Source organism: Pseudopipra pipra, chromosome 8, assembly GCF_036250125.1.
Source record: "Pseudopipra pipra isolate bDixPip1 chromosome 8, bDixPip1.hap1, whole genome shotgun sequence".
Lineage (NCBI taxonomy): Eukaryota > Metazoa > Chordata > Aves > Passeriformes > Pipridae > Pseudopipra > Pseudopipra pipra.
The window spans coordinates 33,216,782-33,240,223 of NC_087556.1; the positions used below are offsets into that span (position 1 = coordinate 33,216,782).

Here is a 23,442-nt window from a genome sequence, read left to right on the forward strand (position 1 = left end):
AAGCAATGTAGCATCCTGACTGGGGCCATTATTGTGCTCCATAATAAGAAGTTTCAGCTTTAGGAATTCTCTGAGAGATGATTTTGTCTTGTAACAGTCTGTTCTATTCTGCAGCTGCTTTTTTAACTTTGCAACTTACTGACATCAATTGACTGTCAAATAAGTACCACTGTGAACTCATGAATAAACATACTTGTCATTTACATACTAACTGAGGGCCTTCAGCTGAAAAGAATCCATTTGTGCCACTGCAATATCTTAATTATTTACTGTGTTATATTGTAATTAATTGTGTTTTACTCTCTCAAAACTCTATAGTCTGTATATCTTACGGGTTTTGGAAGTAATGCACTAATATTAAAGTCATAATCAACACTGCTTCTAAATATTCATGCTAATAAATGACTCCCATGTGTTTGCAGAGTGCCAGGGATAGTCTGAAGCATTTATTTAGCATTCTAGTGGGATCTGGTTTCTGCAAAGTTCACATAGAAGCAGAATTTCAATCTTGTTGCTGGCAAAGCACGTTAGAATTTGCACGAGCAGTGGGGCAGGACACTCAGGAGAAAGCAGTGGTGTCTCAGTCACAGTCTGTGCCTAAGAATGTCTGAGAGCACTGGGGAGTTGTCAGCTATTTTTTTATTCTAACAATTCTGTTTAGTCTATGACAGCCTCCCAATAACTTCTCTTTTTAATAAACAGCTCTAATTTTTCAAATCTTTTCAAACCCGTTGCGTTCCACGAAGGGATGCTCTGCCTGTCACAGCTGGGGCTCCACTGAGGCACTGCTGCAGCAATCACAGAGTCAGACACATTCCCCAATAAATCAATTAAATCCTAGAACCCTAAAATTATCCTGCTGCAATTGGCTGACATAAATCTCCAGAAAAGCATATTGAGTGTAGGGAGGAACAACTGATTTATTGAGCTACTGTTGGAATTTCAAACAAGGAAATACTGTCTCTCAATCCAGTAAGTTTGTTTAATGAAATGTAAGTTAAGTGTAAACAGTCTTAAAATATATGTGAGTTGAGTCTTTTGGATTAAGAGTAACCAGCGTATTGTAAACTGTTCTTTCCCCTTTGAAGTGCAGTTTCCAGAGCTTGTGTAGGTGCACTGCCCCTTTCTGCAAGTATTTAAGCCTCCACTGGTTCAGATCCTCTCCCAGAGCTTCCAAAAGAAATTAATGGGTTTACCTTTGGATACTTGAGATAAAAAAGAATTTGTTTTATAATCAGAGGAAGGGCAATATGAAGATTGCACACAGTCATGATGGTGTTGAAAATGCAATCCAGATGTCCAGATTCCTGCTCCATGCTGGAGTGCAACTTGGATTTCTGTGTGCTCTGTTGATGCCTTGTTTAGAAGATTCTCTTAAATACTTGTATGTGTTTAAATACTTTGTCTATTGCTCTCACAGAGATGCTTGACAATACTGTTGGCCATATTTATATTGATATTTTATATTTTTTGGACTTAATGATCCTTGTGGGTGCCTTCCAACTCAGGATCTTCTATGATTCTAATTGCTCCAACACCACTTCTTTTTTCTTTTAAGCTAAAACTTAATTATTCCTTATGAAGAGTTTGAAATACATTTTAAAAACTTTGAAATGTGTGTTAAAAAGTTTGAAATGCATTTTAAAATATTTAGCTCTTTATTAAAAAAATAAATCAGCATGACAGTACTTTATATTTAGTTTCCATGATGCTCTTAGATCTATGTGCAGTTCTATGTGGGAATATTTGGGACACTCAGCCTTAAGGGAAAATCATTTCTGCCAGAGTCACTCTGCTGACTGTGGTCACAGCACTCCAGCTCTGCCCTTAGTGCAGGAGGCTCTGGCTTTGAACAATGATGTGTTAAACTGAAAATGGTCATGCAAAGCCCCAATCTGATTAACTGGACCTCGCTTTAAAAAGTAGTACAGGAAGACTGAGTATTAAAAAGTGATTTTATTAGTGTTTAATATAGTAATGCCTTTATATGGAGAGGAAAGGACAAGGGCAAGCAGAGAAAGGACAAGGGAAATGACATTAAGCTGAAAGAGGGTAGATTTAGCTTGGATCTTAGGGAGAAATTGTTGGCTGTGAGAGTGGTGAGGCCCTGGCACAGGTTGCCCAGAGAAGCTGTGGCTGCTCCATCCCTGGAAGTGTCCAAGGCCAGGTTGGATGGGGCTTGGAGCAACCTGGGCTAGTGGAAGGTGTCCCTGCCCATGGCAGGGGGTTGGAATGAGATTGTCTTTAAGGCCTCTTCCAACCCAATTCATTTTGTGATTCCATGATATGTCCGGCTCTCCGTCAGAGCCGGGTGCAGGATGATGGGCTTGGAGTTTGGACTCAACCAACTCTGTTTTCCTTTTTCAGGATCACCCAGCACTGCTGCAGTTTGTAATTCAAGCTGAAGGCAAACATCTGGTCATCGATTTGGAGAGGAATGAGTGAGTACTGTACCCTTGCTGCGTGTTCGCTCTGTACTCGGATCTCTCAAGGAGGGTTATAATTTCAAAATTGATGGTTTTAAAATTAACCTGGGGCCAATTTTTCTACTGGTCCATTATAAATGGTCCCCTAACAAGAGAGTTTTGTTCCAGTTTGGAGTATGTGTGTTTGCACATTGCTGATAAAGCAAGAATCTCTATGGTTGCCTGCATTTATGTGGGGCTGGAAATGGACATGTTGCCTCTCAGTGTTTTCCTGTGTATTTGGTTTGGATTCGTCCTCCTTTCCTGTGGTTAGTCCTTTTATTTATAGCAATGTGGAAAATCCTACAGCCTTTGGAATTTTTTTTGGAGGACTCATCACTCCTAAGGCTGCCTGCAACCATGTTTTGCTCCATGCAGTACCCATGGGCATCTGCTCAGGGAAGATGAGTCAAGACTTTGGACTTAACCCCTGCTGGAATTTTAAACAGGAGCTCTCTGGGTTTGCTGGCAAGGGGCTGATAATGGGATGTTTGTGCTGTTCATGAGGCCTGTGACCAAAGCTGAGCTCGAGCCCTCGTTTGTGTGCATCTTCTTCCATGTGCTCTTGACAACTCCCCTCATGAGCAGACGTTTTCAGAGAGGGATATCAGGGATGCTGTAGACTCCCAGCAGAGTTTTTAAAGGGGTATAGAACCATCCAGAAGTGAAGTCACTTCTCTGGAAGTCCATGACAAATGGAAAAAGTCATCAAAGTCTTAGTCTACCCCCCAACTGTTCAACTGCTTCTCCTCTAAGAGAATCTCCAGAGTATATTGTGGGAATCCAGAGCAGGACAATGACGTGCTGTTTGTCAAAGGAAAACCAAAGATCACTCTCAACCTAGGGAAAGCTTTTTATAAAAGTTCCCAAGACTCTGTGTGTTCTGTAGGTTTCCCTGCTGGGGAATAAGAGCAACAAAGGTATTTTTTTAGTGTAATACAGAGACCATAGATGTAAGTGATGCAGTTTATGTGTTAAGGGGAAGGAATGTGCCTGTGAAAGCAAATGTCCAGGGGAGGCCAAGCCTGTGCTGCCTTGGGCTGGTGATGGACAACTTCAGTGGAAAGCAACAGGGTACCTCTTCAGTCCTCTGTGGTAAAAAAGAAGTTTTTTATTTCCAGTAATTTGGGTGAACTCTAACATCACCCAGCTGTGATAAATTCCAGTTCACTTTATTATCTGACATCAAGCCCAAATCTTGAGCTTTCTATTATTTTTAATGCTCCCTAGTTGTTTGGAACCTGTCCTTGAAGGGTGTGTGGATCCCCCCTACACAGGTTGCTCTATTCCAGTAACTAGAGGAGGATTTAATTCCTTTAGTAAACAGAGGTTTAACTTTATATTCTCTTAATCTTTGTCAAAGGGTGTGCCTTCCTTCAGGAATGGGAAGTATGCAGCAATTGAGGAAACTATTTACATTCCATGTCAGCGATTAAAAGAACATAAAACTGCCAATACAGGCCTTGCTGAACATACCAAACTCCCTTGTACCTGTAATAAAGTCAGATTTAGAAGATAGTAAGATGCAATCTCCACCTCTTTAATGTAGGATGTGAAAGCGCAGTAAATCACCTCTGTGGGTTCTGTCTGACTAACTGGAGTTGCAGATGTTGAGATCTGCTGCTTAAGAGATACAGTGTTCATCAGGGAATGTTTTTTAGTTTACCTGGGGTAAACTGAGATTATTTTTTTCAGTTTAAAAGGGTGTCCACCAAAAGATTTGCATTCTGGAAGAGTTGTGTATGGTGTTGACAACATGAGGTTTCTCATGTTGTTTCTCATGTAGGTAGGGTTGTAGGATGGCACAATTAGTCTTGCCTGTGGTTGGCATTTGTAACACACGAGACAGTTCGTAGATGCCAAACCACAGAAGAGGTTGGTTTTGGTTTTACAAAACCATTTCTCCCTTTTCTCCAGCATTCCTGGCTTTGATTTTCAGGAGGAGTAACACCCTGAGTGTTGCAAGTCCCTGCAGAAGTTTTTTTGGGGTGTGTATGTAGGTAATTTTTTACCTGTTTCTGTGAATAACACCATGCATTGGCCTGCAGGACTGGTCTGTACTCCTAAGGAAAACAATTCCAAGGCCTCTGTGCTTGTCTGTGGACGTTGGTGGTTGTGTTTCTTCTGCCTGTAATGCTGGTGTTGGGCACATTGTCACTGGCACGGAATGACAAATGGTGGCAGAGGAGGTGAGGCCCTGGGGGCATGAAACAACCAGCACGGGCACACTGCTTATTCCAGAGGGTCAGTGGGATGATGGAGTGAGAAATAACGCCCAGGAGAGAAATGAGAATGTATTTCTGCAGAGCAAACATGGGGAATAACAACTGGTGGCAGCAGGTCAGACTGGACCTCGTAGGTTATGGACTCCGGGGGTGTGAGAAGGTCATCACGTACCTGGGGAAGGGAGAGGTGTTTCAATTCCTGCTTCCTGGGAATGTCCAAGGCTGCAGGTGTGCACACAGACCCTGCCTTCTCCAGCCTGCTCCATCTTCCTGGTGTTGGTGTGGAATATGCAGCTCAAAGCATTGCTGCTGAGCAGTGGAGTGGCCATTAAATCAGCAGCAGGTAGGAGTAGAGGCATGAACACAAACACCTTTCCCTGAGTAGTAAGTAGCAACACATATAAAGCTCTGATACTTCTGCTGTTACTTTATAATGCTTTCATGTAAAACATGTTATTCCTTGGAGAATGGTGGGAGTGGAGGTGGATGGGACCCCTAAATTACCGAATTTTTGCATTGGGTCATGCAAAAAAAACCACCTGGATTTGACTTTCCATGGTTAGGAGGAACAGCTGCTATGAGTAGTCTTGACATTAAACTCCATTTATTGAAAACCTTAGAGATTTTCCAAGCCTTGAGTTATATTTCAAAACATGATTCAGATGCATTAGGCAACCCCAAGTGGGGAGCAATGTGTTAAACCATCTGTTATCTATGGAAAAATTTAATGTCAGTTTGGTGTTTTCTGTTATTTAGGCTCAGCAAGATGTGTTCACAGGTACTGGGCAGGATGTTCTTAGTTCTGGAAGAGTTACTGGTACCTGACTTCACAGCTTGGGGGTTGAAATCTTCTGGATGGCTTGCAGCTGTTAAAATTACTTTTGTGTATATTCATTAAATACTTTAGTGATTAATTTCCAGGCACTGCCCATCCATAATTGCAAAACTAAAATTATTTGCAGTGAATTCAATTTGTCAAGGGCAGAGAAGCTGCGAGTTCACGTTGGAAGTACATTTCTTACTATGATTTAGTTGCAAAAGATGATTGCACTCTTGAGAACCTTAAGCTCTGTAGTACCTTAAATGTTTTAGAAACACTTGTCATATGGAGAGATTTCCAGAATCAGCAAATCATCGATCAGCTGCAAAATAAACCACTTTTCAGAGCAGCTGACTGTGCTGGTGTGCATTACATCAGTAATACTGATGCTCTGCTGTTGTGCAAGGGGCAGTATTTTATGCACATATAAATTCCTTTGAAGCTGATTGCAGCCTTTGGGTTTTGGAGGAGAGCAGGCTCATGATTGTGTCAGTGAAACAGAACCCATGTAAGATTAGATCTGAGCTGGAGAGTGGAACAGCATGTGGCTACTGGCTGTTTTTCTGGGACTGGAAACATTTTACACTCTGTCAGGAATAGGTCTGTATACAGCAAAGTACTTAAGTGTTCTTTTAACTTTAAACATATGAGTAATCCAGGTAAAGTCAGTGGAATTACTGATTTTCAAAATTAATTTCATGCTTAAATGATTTGCTGACAAAGGTCATAATTATGAATGTCAAAGAAATATAACTCTGAACAGATGTTAGAGAGCTTTTTCAGTGCTGACTCCTGTATGCACCTGAGTCTGCAGCAGATGAAGATAAAAAGCTGAGATAAGTGGAGGGCATGTCAGGGTGAGTGTGGAGGTAGGATGGCTTTGCCCTGAAGACATCCACAGCATTCCAGGTGTGTCCTGGACAGTTCCCTCCTGGTGGGACTTGTCCAGCTCTGCAGAGGGAGCAGTGAGGGTGACATCAGTGTGGTTGTGGCTCATGAGCCCCTGGCAGTGACCATGGGAACATGGAAATGGAAAGAAAAAGCTTGAATATTTTAGAGAAGCTGACTTCACTATTCATTTCCCCATAACTTTATGCTCCTTTTTGTCAGGTTTATAGCACACCCTTAACAAAGCAATATAAAAAAGGCAATATAGAAAGTTAGATTGCTGCCTTTTAGTCCCTCAGTAAAAATTCTTCTGTTTTATCAGGAGGCAAAATCCACCTCAGGCCACGGTATAAGCCTCCATCTTATCGTATAAATCCCTTTGAATGTCAGACATCTCCAGAGGTTTAGATCATCTCTGACTCTCCCCCTTGCACATTTGCAACTTCTTCATGGAGACACAGTGCCCAGGATGTATTGGGATGGAATGGCCCAGTATTGGAGGTCACTTTGGAACCTCAGCTCCAGGACTGAGGAGGCTCCAGCAGCATTTCCTGGGCTGAAAAGCAGGCAATAGCCATCTTAATGCATGGTGCTGGTGTGACCTGTTCCAGTGAGGCTTTAGCATTCAGAAATATTTTATATTCTTTTTGTGGTTAGAAGAAAAGAAGTCTTCTCTCTTCTTTTCTGCCTGATCTTTGTGAATAGGAGCCCTGATTGGTGTTCAAGTGACATTGGAGCTGGATTAATTTAACAGGGAAACAACCCATTTCCAGTGCCAAAGAAAATAGCTGACGAGATTTGTTAATGAATTGACTTGCTTATGTAGAATCAATGGCTTTGAAATAGTGATAGAGGAAACAAATCTAAACAAACAAATCCCAAATAGAGAGCTGGGACCTGTCAGAATATACTTACTATTATAATTCTGTGCTGTAGCTTTGCCAAAAAACTGTGACCTCAGCCTGTTTTATCTGCAAGTGCTGGAGCTGGCAGCTGTACTGCAGCGTTTCAGAGTGAGCTGACAGTTGGGATTTCACTGTAATTGAAGTAAAAGTTTCACTTTAAGGGAAGTAAGGGTTTTTCCTTTCTGCAATGGCAACAGTCAAATGGTCTAAATGACAGTGAAATGTGAAAGTTCAGCTATCACTGCTTACAGGAATGATCAATCTGTGGCTCTGAGGGTACAGGTATTTCCCACATTTTTGTGGTCTAAGGATGGCATATTTAGGGTGGGCATTGAGACACCAAGATTTTGTTCTATGATTGAGCATTAGCAAATGTGTGGTTGAGGCTACCTTTGCCTGTGCCATTTTGGAGCTGTGTGTGGAAGTGAAAGGGTTCAGCTCCATCAGGAGATAAACTGCTGCTTTCTTGGTCTGTTTTTTTCTCTCCTTCGAATCACAGAATCATAGAAAGGCTTGGGTTGAAAGGGACCTTAAAGATCATCGAGTTCCAAACCCCATAAACATAAAGAGTTCCAACTCCTTACATAAATACATCAAAAGAAAGGAACAATGAGAAAAGACATTTATATCCTGATATAAGATGCTGGAAGTGGAGAGGATAAAAGGACTGGAATATGTATTTCCAAGACCTTGTGGTTGAATGTCATAATCTCTAACATGGTCAAGTTCTTCTCTTCCCATGCCCCATAAAACAGTGGGACACTGGGGCTGTGCCAAGTCCCCTGGAGAGAAGAGAGGACTGTGTCCTACTCACAGCCCAAACCCTGGCTCTGGGGGCATTTGTGGGGTCAGGAGAGCCTGGCTGTATGTAAAGAACTGAGAGAATGATGCTCTTTCTCGATGAAGAAACCGAAATGTGAGAAGTTTAGAAATTTCTGTGTGTTCCACAGAACTACAGACCTTGTTCCCATAGCAAAAAAATTAGTCCAATGGATAGGACAGGTCCTGTTTTCTCTGCACGATTGTTTTCCTGAGTTTCCAGAGCTTCATCAGTTGACAGCTTCGAAGCAAGTTAACACAAGGTTTTGCTTGTTCACTGTCTGTCAGTAGGAGCAATCCTAGAGCTGGCCCTTCCAATTAAAGATATAACAATAATAGTGAGGCAGATACTTGCTGGTGGAATCAATTTAATAAAAAATTAGCGTGCTTTAGGTTTTACTCTCTGAATATATTGCAGCAGTAGAATATGATATTTTTCAGAACTGTGTTTTAATCTCCCTTTGCACTGCAGAATGTGAGGTTTTCAGCATTTCAGTCTGACATGGCTCAGCAGAGAGGATGGGAGGAGAGCTGGCTATCAGGAAACAGGAATGTGTGCTCCCTCTGTGAGCAGGCTGAGGTCAGCCCATCTTGAACATAATGAGCACACAGACAGAATGCAATCATCTAGGAGCTTAAATTAATAACTAGGGGAGAGACAAGAGATAAAAACAACTTTCTGGAAACCCTGTAATCTGCTGATAGTCCAAGTCCAGCCCACGTGGCGCAGGAGCATCGCATGTCCGAGGTCGTCCTGCAGGTTGGCAGGCGAAGGACGGGTGGGTCCAGCTGGACCCAGCTTTGCTGACAAACCTCCCGAGGGTTCCTCATGTGTTCCTGATATCTGCTCCTTGGGCAAGTTTCAGAAGCCTTCTTCTTGTTGGTTTGTTGTTTGTTTTTTTTGTTTGTTTGTTTTTTAATTTGTTCTGACAGAAACAAGCAGCATTTCAGTAGCAGCGTAGGGGAAATACTCAATTCTGCTCTGCACTGTCAGTGCCCCGGCACTGCCCGGGTTGTTTGATCTCCTTTTCACAACACATGTAAAGATATCAGGCCAAAACCAAGAGAATTCTCCTGTTTTTCAGAAACATTTGTGAATATTGCTTCTCTGCCTGGGAAGCTGAGCAGCATCTCCACGAGGCACAGGGCTGGGCACAGCACATGCATCACCAAGGCACAAATTACACATTTAAGAGGGAGAGAACACCTTATTGTTTCCTTTAAACACCTCTGTGATGGACTTTCTATAGGTCAGATTGCTGCAGCTCTTGGCACCTGTTTCTGTTATAGTTCATTCAGTGCTGCATCCAGCTCTGGGGTACTGAGAACAAGGACATGGTCCTGTTGGAGCAAGTCCAGAGAAGGCCATGAAGATGATTAGAGGGATAGAACATCTCTCCTATGAGGAAAGGCTGAGACAGTAGGGACTGTTCAGCATGGAGAAGAAAAGGCTCTAGGGAAAACTTAGAGCCCCTTCCAGTGCCTAAAGGGACTCCAGGAGAGCTGGAGAGTGACTTTGGACAAGGGTCTGGATGGACAAGACAAGGGGGAATGGCTTCCCACTGCAAGAGGGCAGGGTTAGATGGGATATTGGGAAGGAATTCTTGGCTGTGAGGGTGGTGAGGCCCTGGCACAGGTTGCCCAGAGAAGCTGTGGCTGCCCCAGCCCTGGAAGTGCCCAAGGCCAGGTTGGACAGGGCTTGGAGCAACCTGGGCTAGTGGAAGGTGTCCCTGCCCAGGCACAGGTTGGAATTGGATGAGCTTTAAGCTCCCTTCCAACCCAAACCTTGCCATGATTCTATGGTTCAAGTAATTGAACTTCCCGAGTTTGCCCCCCTAGGATTTTATCTGTGTGGTGGATGGCAGAAGGGACATAACAGCAGCAGGAGGAGGAGAATCACCTGTGCCCCGGCAATATGTATCCATGTCAGAACAAACTGGGAAAAAAACCATCACAACAGTAGAAAAAAAAGAAAAAAAATGCAAGATGCAGGTATTTGAGGTCCTTTTGATCTTCTTATTTTTTCAGATTCTGAAAATTCATGTCCTCAAGTTTTTTTCATAAGCTTAAAAAAACCCAACAAACCAACCAAAACCAAACCAAATCTAAAGCAAACCCCTGATAATATTGTCACAGTTATGCTTAAATCCTAAGGTTTGGCAGCTTTGCCATGCTGTGGTCATGGAGTTTAGATGAATGAAAGTCAACGAGAAGATTTTTTTTCTTCCCCACACACTCTGTCCCACGTGATTTGTATTTTGAGGTCCTGAGGAGATGCTTTTACACTCCCAAAGCCTTAAAAGAACAAAGATTTATGAAGAACTGAGTGTAGGAATTTTTTTAAGGAGCTAAGGAGAAACAAGTCATCCTGTTCTCATGAAGAGTTCATACCTTAGTTTCCTTTAAAAATCTCAGTCAAGTGAGTGCAGGAACTTCCACAAAAATTTCGGTCTAATCTGTCCCTCTTTCCCCTTTTTTTTTTTTTCCTTTCTTCCTTCTTTATTTTTTCGTCTTTATTTTCTCTCTCTCTTTTTTTTTTTTAAAATCTTTTTCAGAACTCCTTTGGGAGGGATTTCCAGGTGTACATGAATTCCCACAGGCACAGCAGGGCAGCCGTCAGCATTTTAAGTTTCATTTCTGCCGGGGGTGCAGTTGAGGTGGTCACTGTGCACAGACCCCCCCCCTCTCCAAAAATATCGGGGTCCTCCTCTCTCACTAAGTCCGTGGAAGGAGGAGGGAAAGCAGGAGAAAGAAGTGTCAGCAAGGAGTGTGATTCCTGGATGTTTCTTTGGGCACGACAGGATTCAGCACCACTGATGTAACGGTTTCTTTTCCATTTTTTGAGCGCGGCATGTGTGACTCAGGCAGCAGGCATGTCTGCAGAGCTGCCTGCTGCAACAGCTGTGCCTCTGCAGCCACTCAGGCAAGCTCTGCCTCTTGAAAAAAATTAAAAAAGGGAAAGAAAAGCAGAGAATCAGACTGAAAAAAGAGAAAAAATTAAGATGTAAAGAGGGAAAAAGCCAGATGACAGGTACGTAAGGACAAGAATCTCCTGTGTAGGGCTGAATTCGGAGGAGAAGCAGATACTTTCCTGGATGTTAAATTTGAGAGTCTTTCCAGAAAGTGTCAGTTCCTTTCCAAGTGACAGAGCAGTTTCTCAGGGCTGCAGAGGGTGGCAGAAAGCTCTGCTGGACAAACCCATCCCCTCCTGCAGAGCACAGTGGGCCAGGAGGTGCTGAGCTGTGTCCAGGCCAGGTCACCTCCCACCACCCGCAGGGGAAGGAGGGATCACAGTATTTCTTTATTTCGTTGCCCTCCAGCAGAGCCTCGAGGATGAATTTGTTCACATTTAGAAGATGAAAAGCAGGGTATGAGCACTGAGATATCAGCCAAGAGGGCTGATGCAAAAAGCAGAGCCTATATGAAGGGCCTGAGTGGGGAGGAAATACATATATGGAAACATAAGCTTGGCAATAGGGTGCCTTTTTTCCCCTTCTTTGATGTCTGGCCTCAGTAATCCAGACAGATTCCTTCAAGAAATTGGTCCAATTTATTCCTGGGCTTTTATCTTACTACCTGCTACTTGCTCATTTGAAGGAGCTGTGAAAAAAGTCGAGTACCTGGCTGGTGTGGAAATGTACTTTTTGTATGAATAAGGTAATTTGAGTATGCTGTAATGTTCCCCTGAAATGGGACTGTTCTTGGCAATCTTTTTTTCCCCAGTCCTCCTGGGATGGGAGCAGAGCCTGCCTGTTCCTTCATCTGACCCACATATCTGCACTTTCTGTGCTGCTCAGTCCAGGAAAAGCACACTGTCCTCTTCCTATCTGATGCTCTTGCTTTCCCCAAGGAAAAAAAGAGTTATGTTCAGTCAGGGCTCAGTTTCAATGCAGTCTTTATCATGTTACATATTTTATCTGCCTAGCATATCCTGCTAGCGCTTAGGTATGAAAAGGTCATGTTTTATAACAGTTTTTCTGTGCTCTGATCAAAATAAGTAAAGTTTTGGCTTCAGAAAAGTTGTATATGACATTTAGAAATAAAGTAAAGCAAGATTCCTCACCAAATTAATCAGAAATACAGATACACAGCCCACTCTGACTTCAGGGGGATGGTTCCTCATTTACATGAGAAATGAATTTGTTACATATAATTGTTAGTTTTATTCTGGATATTACATAAATTAAAAAACACAAAAGAAAAAAACAAAAACCCAAACAAAACCCAAACCCAACCCAAACAAACAAAAAAACCAAAACAAGAAAACAACTGAAGGGAATTAGGAAATGGAAGTAGAGATATTTTCACAACTTAGCATTTGCTCCATCTCTGAAAACCCTGGAAATAACAGTTTTCTTTACATTACATACAGCCCCACGTATACAGCTTAGAATTTTTGCCTGCTATGACTTGTGGTTTACAGGCAGATTCTGCCTTTTCTCCTCAACACTGGTCTCTGCTTGCCCTTTGTGCTCTCCATCTCCCTTCCCCTCCCAAGTGACAGGTAAACCAAATTCCACATTACCCCAACCATCCCCCAAAATTGTTTCTCCTTGCTCTAATTGAACTCTAAGGCAGTAAATGCCTTATCAGTTCTGAAAAAGCAGGCTGGATAATTCCAAGCAGATGTCTCCCTTTCTTAAATCACAACATCAGTTATTTCTTGGTCAGTCTTGATTAGCTGATTCTTACATAATGAGAAACTCTAGTTAATGGCCACTTCTCTGTGGGTTGAACATGCTGAAAAGAACAACTTTGCCCCCAGAGAACAAGAGGCTGATGAGCCAGTAAAATCAAGCTAAATGGAATGAGTCTTCATTGTGAGTCATTAGAAGAGATGACGCTCTGGCTCGGAGATGAAATATCTTTGATGAAGACCAGTTGTAAAAGCACAACTTAACGCTTAATAAATGTATTGGGGTGACTCATAAATCCAATGTACACATTTGTTTCTCTCCAATATGTGTCAAGTCCAGTGCAGCACCACTTCCTGTGGGAGATGTGTCCCCTGGCTGGAAATGGGCTTTAAAGAGACGCTCTTACAGTCACTGCGTGAAAGATGACTGTGCCATAAGTTGGCAGAGGACTCAAAATGAAAATAAGAGTGTTCAACCCCCTTGCATGTGGCTGAGAAATGGGAAGTATCACATGGTGCCTGTAGGTGTATCATAATTTGATTAGATTTGAAAGTAATCTAGTTGGAAATGGGGTAGGTGGAAGCTACAACAGTTTAACAAGTTCCACAGACCCCTTTAACAGCTTGGGCAGTTGTAGCTGGAAAAATAAAAATCTGACCTACAAAACAGCAGGGATTTTGAATGCTACACAGGGAGTAAAATGTGGGATATATCTCTTACCTCTACATAAGCAGCAAAACCCCCAAATACAAAATAAAAAAAAAATCACAATATTAGTTGGGTTGTAGTGCTGAGGTAGCATAAATCCCAGCAGTGATTGTAACATAAATGCTTCTGAAACAAAATATTTGGGTAGGAGAGGACATGTGCACTAGAAAGATCTAATTGTTTTGTTACAGAAGTGGGGAGCTATTAGTGCCTTCTGAAAACAAAGCAATCAAAAGCAAGTAGCTGCTATTTTAACTTTTATTCACCTTTGGGTTGGATTTTGTTCTTTGTTCGAGGAGGAGTTGCGTCATCTTTAAAAGTCTTCATTGCTTTATTTTGGGGATGTAAACTGTGACAAGTTAATGTCTTTCCAAACTATCATGTGGATAATCTTCAAGCAGGGCATGCATTTGACTTTCTTTGAACTCAGAGGCCTAGTGATTTGGTATAATGATCTTTTTAAAGATGAAACAAAGCCAGCTCTTGTTAGGATGTTTGTATTTAGTAGCACCTGTTTGATCTTTTTTAATAATAAGTGCTGTTATTTTCAGAAAATAATTATGCATTTTTATACAAATTTAGAGGAATGTCCATCAAAATTGCAAGCGAGAGTTCCTTGAGAGGAATCACAGATGCCTGAATGTAAAGATGGGTTTATATTGATGAAGTTTGCCCAACGTGTTCTGCAAGAAACCAACATTGTCCCTTAGCAATTCCTAGAAGGAAAATGTTCATCATTATCTGAGCAGCATCAGAGAAACCGCTTAATTTTTTATTTTCCAAGGGGTGAATTCATTTTTTTTGTTTCCACACCTCCTAATAATTTAATTCAGATCAAAGGTGCAGTCACGAAGACTTTCTGTCCTTCTTCTACAGCAAAACTGGCATTGCCATGCACCCAAATCCTCTGAATAACAGGGAGAGAAAATACTTGCACCTTCATTTGTCCCCAGTGCTGGTGGCACCAGCCCAATGCCCCAGGGCAGCATCCCCGTCCCCCCAGAGAGCCCCAAGGGGTTGGGGTCCAGCAGTGAGTCACCATCAGCATAAGAGCCAGCAGCAAATATATATTTTTTATAAGTAATGAATCCACTTAGTAGGAAAGGGCAGGGTAGAGAATGAATTGTTTAACAGATTAATGTGAATGTCTTTTATATTTTATAAACCTCTTAAGTCCCTGGTGTGCTGAGCCAGGTTTTGTTTATGTACATGGAAACATGAAATCTTTTCCAGTCCCTGTGCAAATAACACAGAATTGGACTTCATTACATTGGCTAATTTAACAAGTCCTGAGAGGCTTTTTGTTACTGGGGAATAGAGGAGGAGCCACAGAGCCCAGAACTGCTGCACCAGCACAATCTCTTTGAATGAAATAATCTGCCTTTGCTTTCTGAGCAATCCGGGAAGGTTTTGCCTGAGCTCACAAGAACAAAAATTTGGGGCAAGACCTAGTTTTCCACTGGGGCCACCTGAGCAGACAAGAGCCTTGGTGACAAGCTCCAGCCCAGGATGCTGCTGCAGTACACTGTAATAATATCAGTTCCTCAACAAACAGTTGGAAGCATCCAATTTTGGTGACGCTCTGAGCTTTAATGAAGGATTTGGAGACCTTTTCTTTATAATGAAAAGCATTAAAATTCTAAGACTGGGAATTTATTTATCCCTCGTAACTAGTGGATAATCATGTGGTGCTGAGAAGCAAGGCGTTTAAAACTGCTGCTATTATTGCTGCTATGCCAGTTAAATAGAACTAATGCAAGCTTTGCATAAATATTTTAATAGCTTTTTACTGTATTTCTTTAGAAAATGTTTAAAGAGCCACCTAATGTCAGACAGAGATACTTCCTAAGTAAACCCTTGTTAATTCTCTTTTAATGGCTTTATTAACACTGGGTAATTGAATATTGATACATTTAGCAGCCCTTTGAGCATCCTGTTTTATTGAGGTGTTACACTCACATATTGATAAGTAGCACAATGTTAGAGCACTGACTAATTGCATCTTTGCTTAGCTCTGTTTGAACTGGTTCAACATGAAAGATGAAAAGGTAAAGGAGAGCTCTCATTTTTGTCAACTTTATGTATTTTATATGCGTAGTTTGTACCACTTAATTTGGGTTCATTTTGATTCCCAGTATGCCCAGTTAGTACGAGTTTGATCACACTGTCAGAGCTGGGGGAGTCTAAATATTTTAGCCTGAGAAATGTTCTGTCTTTTATCTCTTCTCTTATGAATAATTTACTTGTTGGTTCAGCTTCAGAAGTGAATCCTGTTCTGCAAAAACATATATATTTTCCTGGGAAAAGTAATATTACAGTGATATTAGCTTTCTCCTTGGAAACTCTCCTTATAATATCACAGGTCTGAAGAGAGGTGGATACATTGTCTTGTGTTCCTGGTCTTAATAGCCAGCTGTTTTTTTCTGTACTTCCCTGAGAAGCACTGGCATTACCATACACATTTAATCATGGCATGGTTGCTTTTCTCATCTCCAATGTTCTTCTTTGCTGCTTTATGCATATTTTTTACAAAGTTCTAGAAGAGTGAAAATTATTTCAAGAGCAGAGGGACCACAGAAGATCATGCAATGTCTGGAAACCACATCTCCAGGGCTTTTGCTTCTGCTGAAATTTCTGAGCTGGGGGGAATTTTGGAGGTCTTACTAATGTTTCCTCACCTACTGTTAAGAGAATTAGAGGTGTATCAGAGCAGGATGTGACTTACCTGTTTTCAGTTCAGAAGGAAAACATTTCCATTTTCAGCAGTAGAACTGAAAGGAGAAAATCCCTCTTTCGTTGATTTTCCCAGAATTCTCCCATTAGAGCTTGTAGCCAGGTGGGGATCTGGCCCTTCTCCCAGGGAACAGGGGACAGGACGAGAGGAAATGGTCACAAATTGTGCCAGGGTAGGGTCAGGTTGGACATCAGGAGGAATTTCTTCACAGAAAGGATGATTAGACAGCGGAAGGGGCTGCCCAGGGAGGTGTTTAAGAAACAACTGGACATGGCACTCGCTGACCTCACAGGTCTTTTCCAACCTAATTGATTCTGTGATTCTGTAAAGGCAGGGTATGGATTTTTCCATGCAGGTAAACTTTTCAACATACAGCATGAGACTGAGCTCTGATCTCAGCTCTGTGGATCTTAATTCCATTTCCTGAAGACCATGCAAGGGCAGGTCTGTCTGGAAAATTCAGCAGATGATAAATGATGTCTCCAAGAGCTGCAGATCCCACGAGATTCAAAAATTTTGCATTACTGTATATTTTTTAAAGAAATCAGCATGCATTGGTGATTGCAGTCTGAAACCTGAGCTCTTCCTTACCTTAAAAATGGAATTAATCTTGAACATCAGCCAGATGCAATTTCCTCCTCCTTACTTTATCTGAAGGCATCACCTCAGAGGCTGCTACTGCTTGTGACAGTTGCCTTGGGCAGTGCTGTGGAACTGTTGTGGGATTGTAAAACATGTGTAGCTCTTGTGCATTATTAGAATTGTTGGAAGAGGGATGCGGGAAGGGACTTGTGTGTAGGTTACACATGAGTTTTTAAGCAAATGTACAAGGTGGGAATGTGGGATATAGGCAGGATCTTTATCTGTGATTATGACTTCATGTCAACACCAACATGGAACAACTGCCACGGGCTGAGGCTTCTGACCAATGGTCACTTCTCAGGAATGCCACCCTTGGCTCACGTGTGACATGTTGGATTCACAGTGTGGTGGCAAAACTGGCCTGATGGTGAAAGAAACAATGTAAAATTTAGCTTTTGGCTATTAAAAAGTTTGGATTTTTCAACTTTTGGGAGTGTAAAGCACCTCATGAGTAACTGAACACAAATGTGTCTCCATTGACACAAGTTGTGATTGATAGTCTGGAAGATCCAAGAGGTGGTTTTGGTACTATGAGGGTAAGGAATCAGTGGGAATATAGTCACTCTGGATGCTGATGGGTTACTGATGTCATGAGGTCACAAAGTTAACTCACCTAATTTGCACTCAGGTATGAAATCAGGTGTTCCCCAAAAAGCATGAGAGGAGGCTGTGACAGCCCCCTGGTTTACACACACAGCCTGTATCCCATATAGTGCTCCATCCTGGACACCACTTGTAGCTGCTCACAGCAGGCTGAGGAGTGGGGAGGGGCTGATGTGTGCTTTCTGTAGGTGATGGCAGAGAAAAGGGGCTCAGGTAGGATATATCCATAGGAATATTCTATGGAAAACCCTTCTTGTCCAGCAAGGCTGCACAGGAACTGTCATTAATAAAACCAGAGTCGTTGTGGTCAGCCCTAGAAGTCAGGAAATGCACCCAGCTGGACTGCTGAAAGTTGTTTTGGTTTTCACTCCAGGAGGGATTCTGAGATCAGAATTTATTAGGAAGGGATTACTGCAGTCCAGAGATAAGGAAAAATTAAGATAATGCCTCAGTCCAAGCAAAGGATGAATGCCAAGGATGTGATTGACAGTGCAACTATTGACAGGACTAAAATATGCTTTAACCTTGGAAGTTGCAGACCAGGTACAAGGAAGAGTACCCAGCTGGGACTGAAAGGGGATGTTGGGAAACTGTCTTTTCCTTTAGGAAATTATGTCAGGAATGTATGAGGAAACTAGTATGACATGATAATTCCTGACTAAAAATTGTCCAGGAAGAGCAGGTTAGATCAGGGGATACGTTACTCATTTAAGGTTCCTGTGGATTCTTCATATCATTATTTTTCTGTTCCCTAATTAAAAAGATGTTTTTGAGGAAGAGAAGAGGTAGAGAGGAAGACAACAGGTAGCAAAGAGAGAGAATAAGTTGGATAGATCCTTTGCTTACAAAACTTGTGGTAAAGAAAAAAAACACTTCAAAACACAGAAGTAAAATGAAACCTAATAACTTAAGAGTCTGGAAAATATGCTGATTCTATAATGCTGTGTTATTTTAAATTTTCTCTGGGATCTTGAAGAAACAATTTTATTGATACCAGAATTGGCTGACTGATGTTGATTCTTGAAGTTTATGTCAAACAGGAAGCAGCTCTGTGTTCTATGGGAAAATAGAAAACCTTATATTTAGGAGGGATGAAAACAGGATTCAGAAACAGGATTTTCTGAAATAGAGCTCCGAGAGAAGTCTTAGCAGCCACTAGCAAATTATAGAATCATAGAATGGTTTGGGTTGGAAGGGACCTTAAAGACCATCCAGTTCCACCCCCTGCCATGGGCAGAGACACCTTCCATATCCCAGGTTACTCCAAGCCCTGTCCAACCTGGCCTTGGACACTTCCAGGGATGGGGCAGCCACATCTTCTCTGGGCAACCTGTGCCAGGGCCTCCCCACCCTCACAGGGAAAATTCCTTCCTCATATCTAATTTAAATCTCTTTCATTTCAAATGAACAAAGGCTTGACAATGGGGCTGAGCTGAGATCCAGTCAAGGAAAAATTAGGAAGCTTGAGTCTTAGAAAGGGGTTTAGGATGTGACCTTAGTACCAAAATAGCACATTTTAGAGCTTGGTTGCCTTCATGCTTTTTATGAACTTTGTGTGTTTGATTCGGAGAAGAATGGGGACTCCACTCAGACATGCTTAGAATAGCACCAATGTGCTATTCAGATACTGTAGCAAAAGTCAATTCTAATTTATTTCCATGTATTACTAATGTCATTGCATGAATCATTGCAAAAGATATGGAGATGAGAATTTAAAAAAAAGAGTTAAAGTGGAAAGGCCTAGTATTTTTCATACATTGCCAGTTATGACATTTAATCTTAATTGTGTCTGAATTTGACTGATTTTCCAATTGCTTGAGTTTAGCAAGAGTTATGTTGTTGCTAGGACACAGAGGCTTCTTATGATACATCTATCATCAAAGTAAAATAAAAAAGATTTTAAAGACTGATTCTTATATTTACACTCAGAAGTATATTTTGAGCAGTGGTGTCCTAATGCAGAAGGACCATAGCACACTTATTCTGAAATAAAGGCTTTGACAAGTGGTTAAGAAATCATTTTTTAATCTCTCTGTGCATAACCTGGAAAGAGCATGATGCTCTATGCTAGCTCTCATTTCCTGTGGTTCTTTAGTCATGGTTTGTTTATCATCTTCATGTTCTCAGCAGTGAATTTGGTTTTTTTCTGTTTCTATTCTTTTGTGTGTGAGAGGTGTCCTGGTACCACTCATTTCTGCCATCGACTTTTTTCCCCCTTTTGAAAATTAATAATTGATTTTTAAGAGCAGTCACAGATATTCTGCTGGTTCTGCATTCCCTCAAAGGGTATCTGTTGTTGTCATGACTCAGGGGTATTCACTGCTTGTGTTTATATGGACCCTGAACCATCTATGTAGTAAGTCTATTCTGTATTACAAGTATTAATTACATAGTGGTGACCTCCCAGGCCAACCTCTGTAATGTTTTTATGGAAAGATTTGGGACTGTGATTTTTCTGTGGGGCCTGAATGAACTAAAGGCAACAGTTACCTTCCCTTCTGACTCTCTCACCCCCGAAAGGCCATAGGGAAATTTCTGTAATGATGCAGAACAAGAACTGTGAGGTCCTTGTCATGTGTGATTCATGTCCCTGAAGCCACAGAAGCTCTGCAGGAGGCTTAGATGTAGAACTTTTAGTAAATGAACCTCTCTACTACTAATTGGTTTGAACTATTTATATCTAGGACCTAACACTCCCGGCTCTGGTTGCATTTCAAGAACCAATACTTTGCCCATGGTGACCTGGCAGGTTCTTTTTTAATCCTGAGAGAGAACTAGCATGGAAATGGACTCATTAGACTCATCTATTAGTTAGTAGTCTTCCAAATTATGGCCACGTTTGGGTCCCAGTAAGTTCACATCACAGCCTGGCCGCGGATCAACTCACTCGGCCACATTTATTACCACTACAGGGTCAGTAAATATGTAGGATGGCAGAGCTGGGAAATCCTTTGGCTTCCTGCTTTTCTGTCCTGGAGAGAAGTATTTCTGGATAAAGTCTTAGAAACCACTTTTTTTTTTTTTTTTTTCTCCTGAAGACTGACTTTGAAGGAAAACATTTAGTAATTTTTTCAGGAAGGATTGTAGAAAGTGTCATTATTGTAACAGAAATGGGAAAGCTGGACAAAACCCTCGAGGTAACAAATCATTCAAAGTACAGCGTAAGGGGCTCCAAAATAATCATGAATTTGAACTGAATATCAAATAATAGAACCATTAAGGTTGGAAAATTCCTCTTAGATCATTGAGTCCAACCATTAACCCAGCATTAACCCACCACTAAACCCCAGGTGCCACATCTATGTGCCTAGGAAGTAAGAGGTCCATTTAGAGCATGTTAAAACATTTAATTTCCCAACTTTATAGGGCATTTTATTTCAGAACTGCTCAAACTTTTCCTCGATATCAACTTTTTTGGTTGGAACTTGAATATTTCAGCAGAGGAACACGGTGCAAGGCCAAGGCCATTGCAGTGTGTGATGAGAACAGTTAGTGTGTCATTCATCTTCTGAGTTCGTGAAAAGCCGAAAGAAGTTTGAAATTTATGACAGTAGGAGACAATGACTATTTTACTAGGGCCATTTAGGACTGTCATTTGCATGAAATTAAAGATGGGCCCTTATAAATTTATGTATGAAGTTCTGACAATCCACATCATTTTCGAGACAAAGATTTAGAATGTGATACTGGAATAATATTTGGTAGATATATTGCTAGATCAAAGTCTGTTGGTATTAATATGAAATTTCAGTTTTCTTTATCTTTTACAAGGAACTTTTTTTTAGCCCTGGAGGAGTCTCCAGTAATCAGTGGTTCAGCAGGATTTTAGCAGGCCCTGTGCAGGGAAGGGTAGATTTTTAGCACACTTTGCTGCTTGATGTGCTTAAATATTTTCTCCAAATGGACATTTTTGAGGGGAGAATTCATTGCAGGGAAAAATAAAGCTCCTTTATCCAACATGAAAGCTGGATATGTCCAAAGAACAGATGATAGACATTTCATGGTGTACAGAGAAGCTCTTGTGCTTTTAGGGTGGAGTAGCATGTAGGTCCATAATACAAATTCAGATGCCATAAAAGAATGTAAGCAATAATGTTGTGTGCCAGAAAAAAGCAAAATAGATGATGTTCTACTAACAAAATATGCTCATGTTATTACCCTTGGCTAACATTACTGACTTAGTTTGGGCTTTGTATTAATTACTGAAAATTGTGGGGGGTTGGTCTCCCCAGAAGGATGGTTTATTATTACAAATACAGCTGACATCTTGCAGCTGCCAACACCTCTTTTTTAAATAAATTCCATCTTATTATGTGTTTTAATGTATGCATCAGCTTGCCAGAATGACACTATATGAGAATATTTTCTTCAAGTGTCCATGGCTACTAACCTGCTCGGATTTGAAGACCTTTGAATCCTGATGTGATCAGTAAAATGTGTTCCAGACATTTAGTTCCACTCCTTATCTCTATAGTTACAGAATGTATCTATAATGAATCATTTCCAGAACATCTGGATGGATGTGGATAATGAAATCCAACTGTAATTCATCTGGTTGCCACTGTACTTAATTTATGCTTAATATTTTATCTATATGGTCATAGAATCACAGAATGATACGGGTTGGAAGAGACCTTGAAGCTCATCTCATTCCACCCCTTGCCAAGGGCAAAGACCCTTCCATTAGACCAGATTGTTCATCTGTAGAAATTTGTTTCAATGAAATACTTTTTGGTTTTAAAATGCCTATTTATTTTAAGAGCAACATAGGATTTCTCCCATAAAATACAAATAGATGTGTGAGTACAAATATCTCCAGATAATTTGGCTGCCTGGGTGTTCTCTTGGAAATCTGTTGCTGATGGAGGGATCTGAGACAGTGACAATATCTTTGATCTCTGCTGCTGCCCATCTGTGGCACAGCAGATTTCCTGGGTTTTAGGCTTCTTTTCTGAATGCTTCTGGTTTATTATGAGATTCTGGGAATTTCTCAACCTCAAATGAGCAGAGCTGATGTTGTGTGCACCCTTTCGAAGTGAATGTTTATTACCAGGTGATTCCTTCTACTCCTACATTCCTGTGATTCCTTTGCAAACTGTTATGTCATGGAATTTTATCAAGCAACACCATAATTTAGTCATTTGAGTGTGCAAATATAAAGATCAGGGACACGGAATAATGGGTGAACTTTTGTGGCCTGTTGAATTTGAATGATATCTAAGCATAAAAATATTAGGTTCCCTGAAAGCAAAGCTACAATCCATTCTTAATATGTAATAAGGTGGTTTTATCTGCTGAATAGAAAATATTCCTTTCTCAGGCACAAATTATCTATAGATGGAGGTCTATCTATAATATTAACATTTTGGGCTTTTTGACTTGGCTTGAACTTTTCAGATTATCTTTTAAGACCTCATCTAGTATTAGAAGAAAACACATACAAGATCTGATTGATATTCCAGTATGGACAAGTCCTAATGATGTTAACACAGGAAGATAAGTCAGAATAAACATCAAATTATTTTGCTGTTTGTGTTTGTGTCTGTGAAAGTCTTGTGTAGTGCAGTGACTGATTTCTTCGGGGAAAAAATCTCTTTGACCGTAGTGCTGGATCAGTTCCCTGCAATCTGTCTAAGTCAAGCTTTCAATATAATTTTCAAGCGTGTTTCTTTGAAGAAAGTATTTGACCTCGTCCATCATCATATTTCACTGTCACAATTACGATTCCCTGGAGAATTAGCCATGTTTGTCCAATATCAGATGTTCTGTTGTGATGCTTCTCACTGGTAGGGAACTGATGGTTTGGAAATGCAGTTCTGGAGGGGAATTTTGTGACCTTGAAGGACAGACCTGAAGTTTATGTCTACCTGGTTTGGAAATGCAGTTCTGGAGGGGAATTATGTGACCTTGAGGGAGAGACCTGCAGTTTAGATCCACCTGCTCTTTCTCCAGTTTAGGTCTACTTGCTCTTTCTCCAGAGGCCCTTTCTGAGGTTG

General features: G+C 41.1%; 1 protein-coding gene across 2 annotated transcripts in view; it reads left to right on the top strand.

The window, feature by feature from the left end:
* ADAM12 (ADAM metallopeptidase domain 12) overlaps positions 1-23,442 on the top strand; it is a 179,543-nt gene that overhangs the window by 44,944 nt on the left and 111,157 nt on the right. For both annotated transcript variants that reach the window (XM_064663550.1, XM_064663551.1), the window contains exon 3: positions 2,368-2,441. In XM_064663550.1, the coding sequence (XP_064519620.1) occupies positions 2,368-2,441 (74 nt within the window). The remainder of the gene's footprint in view (positions 1-2,367; positions 2,442-23,442) is intronic.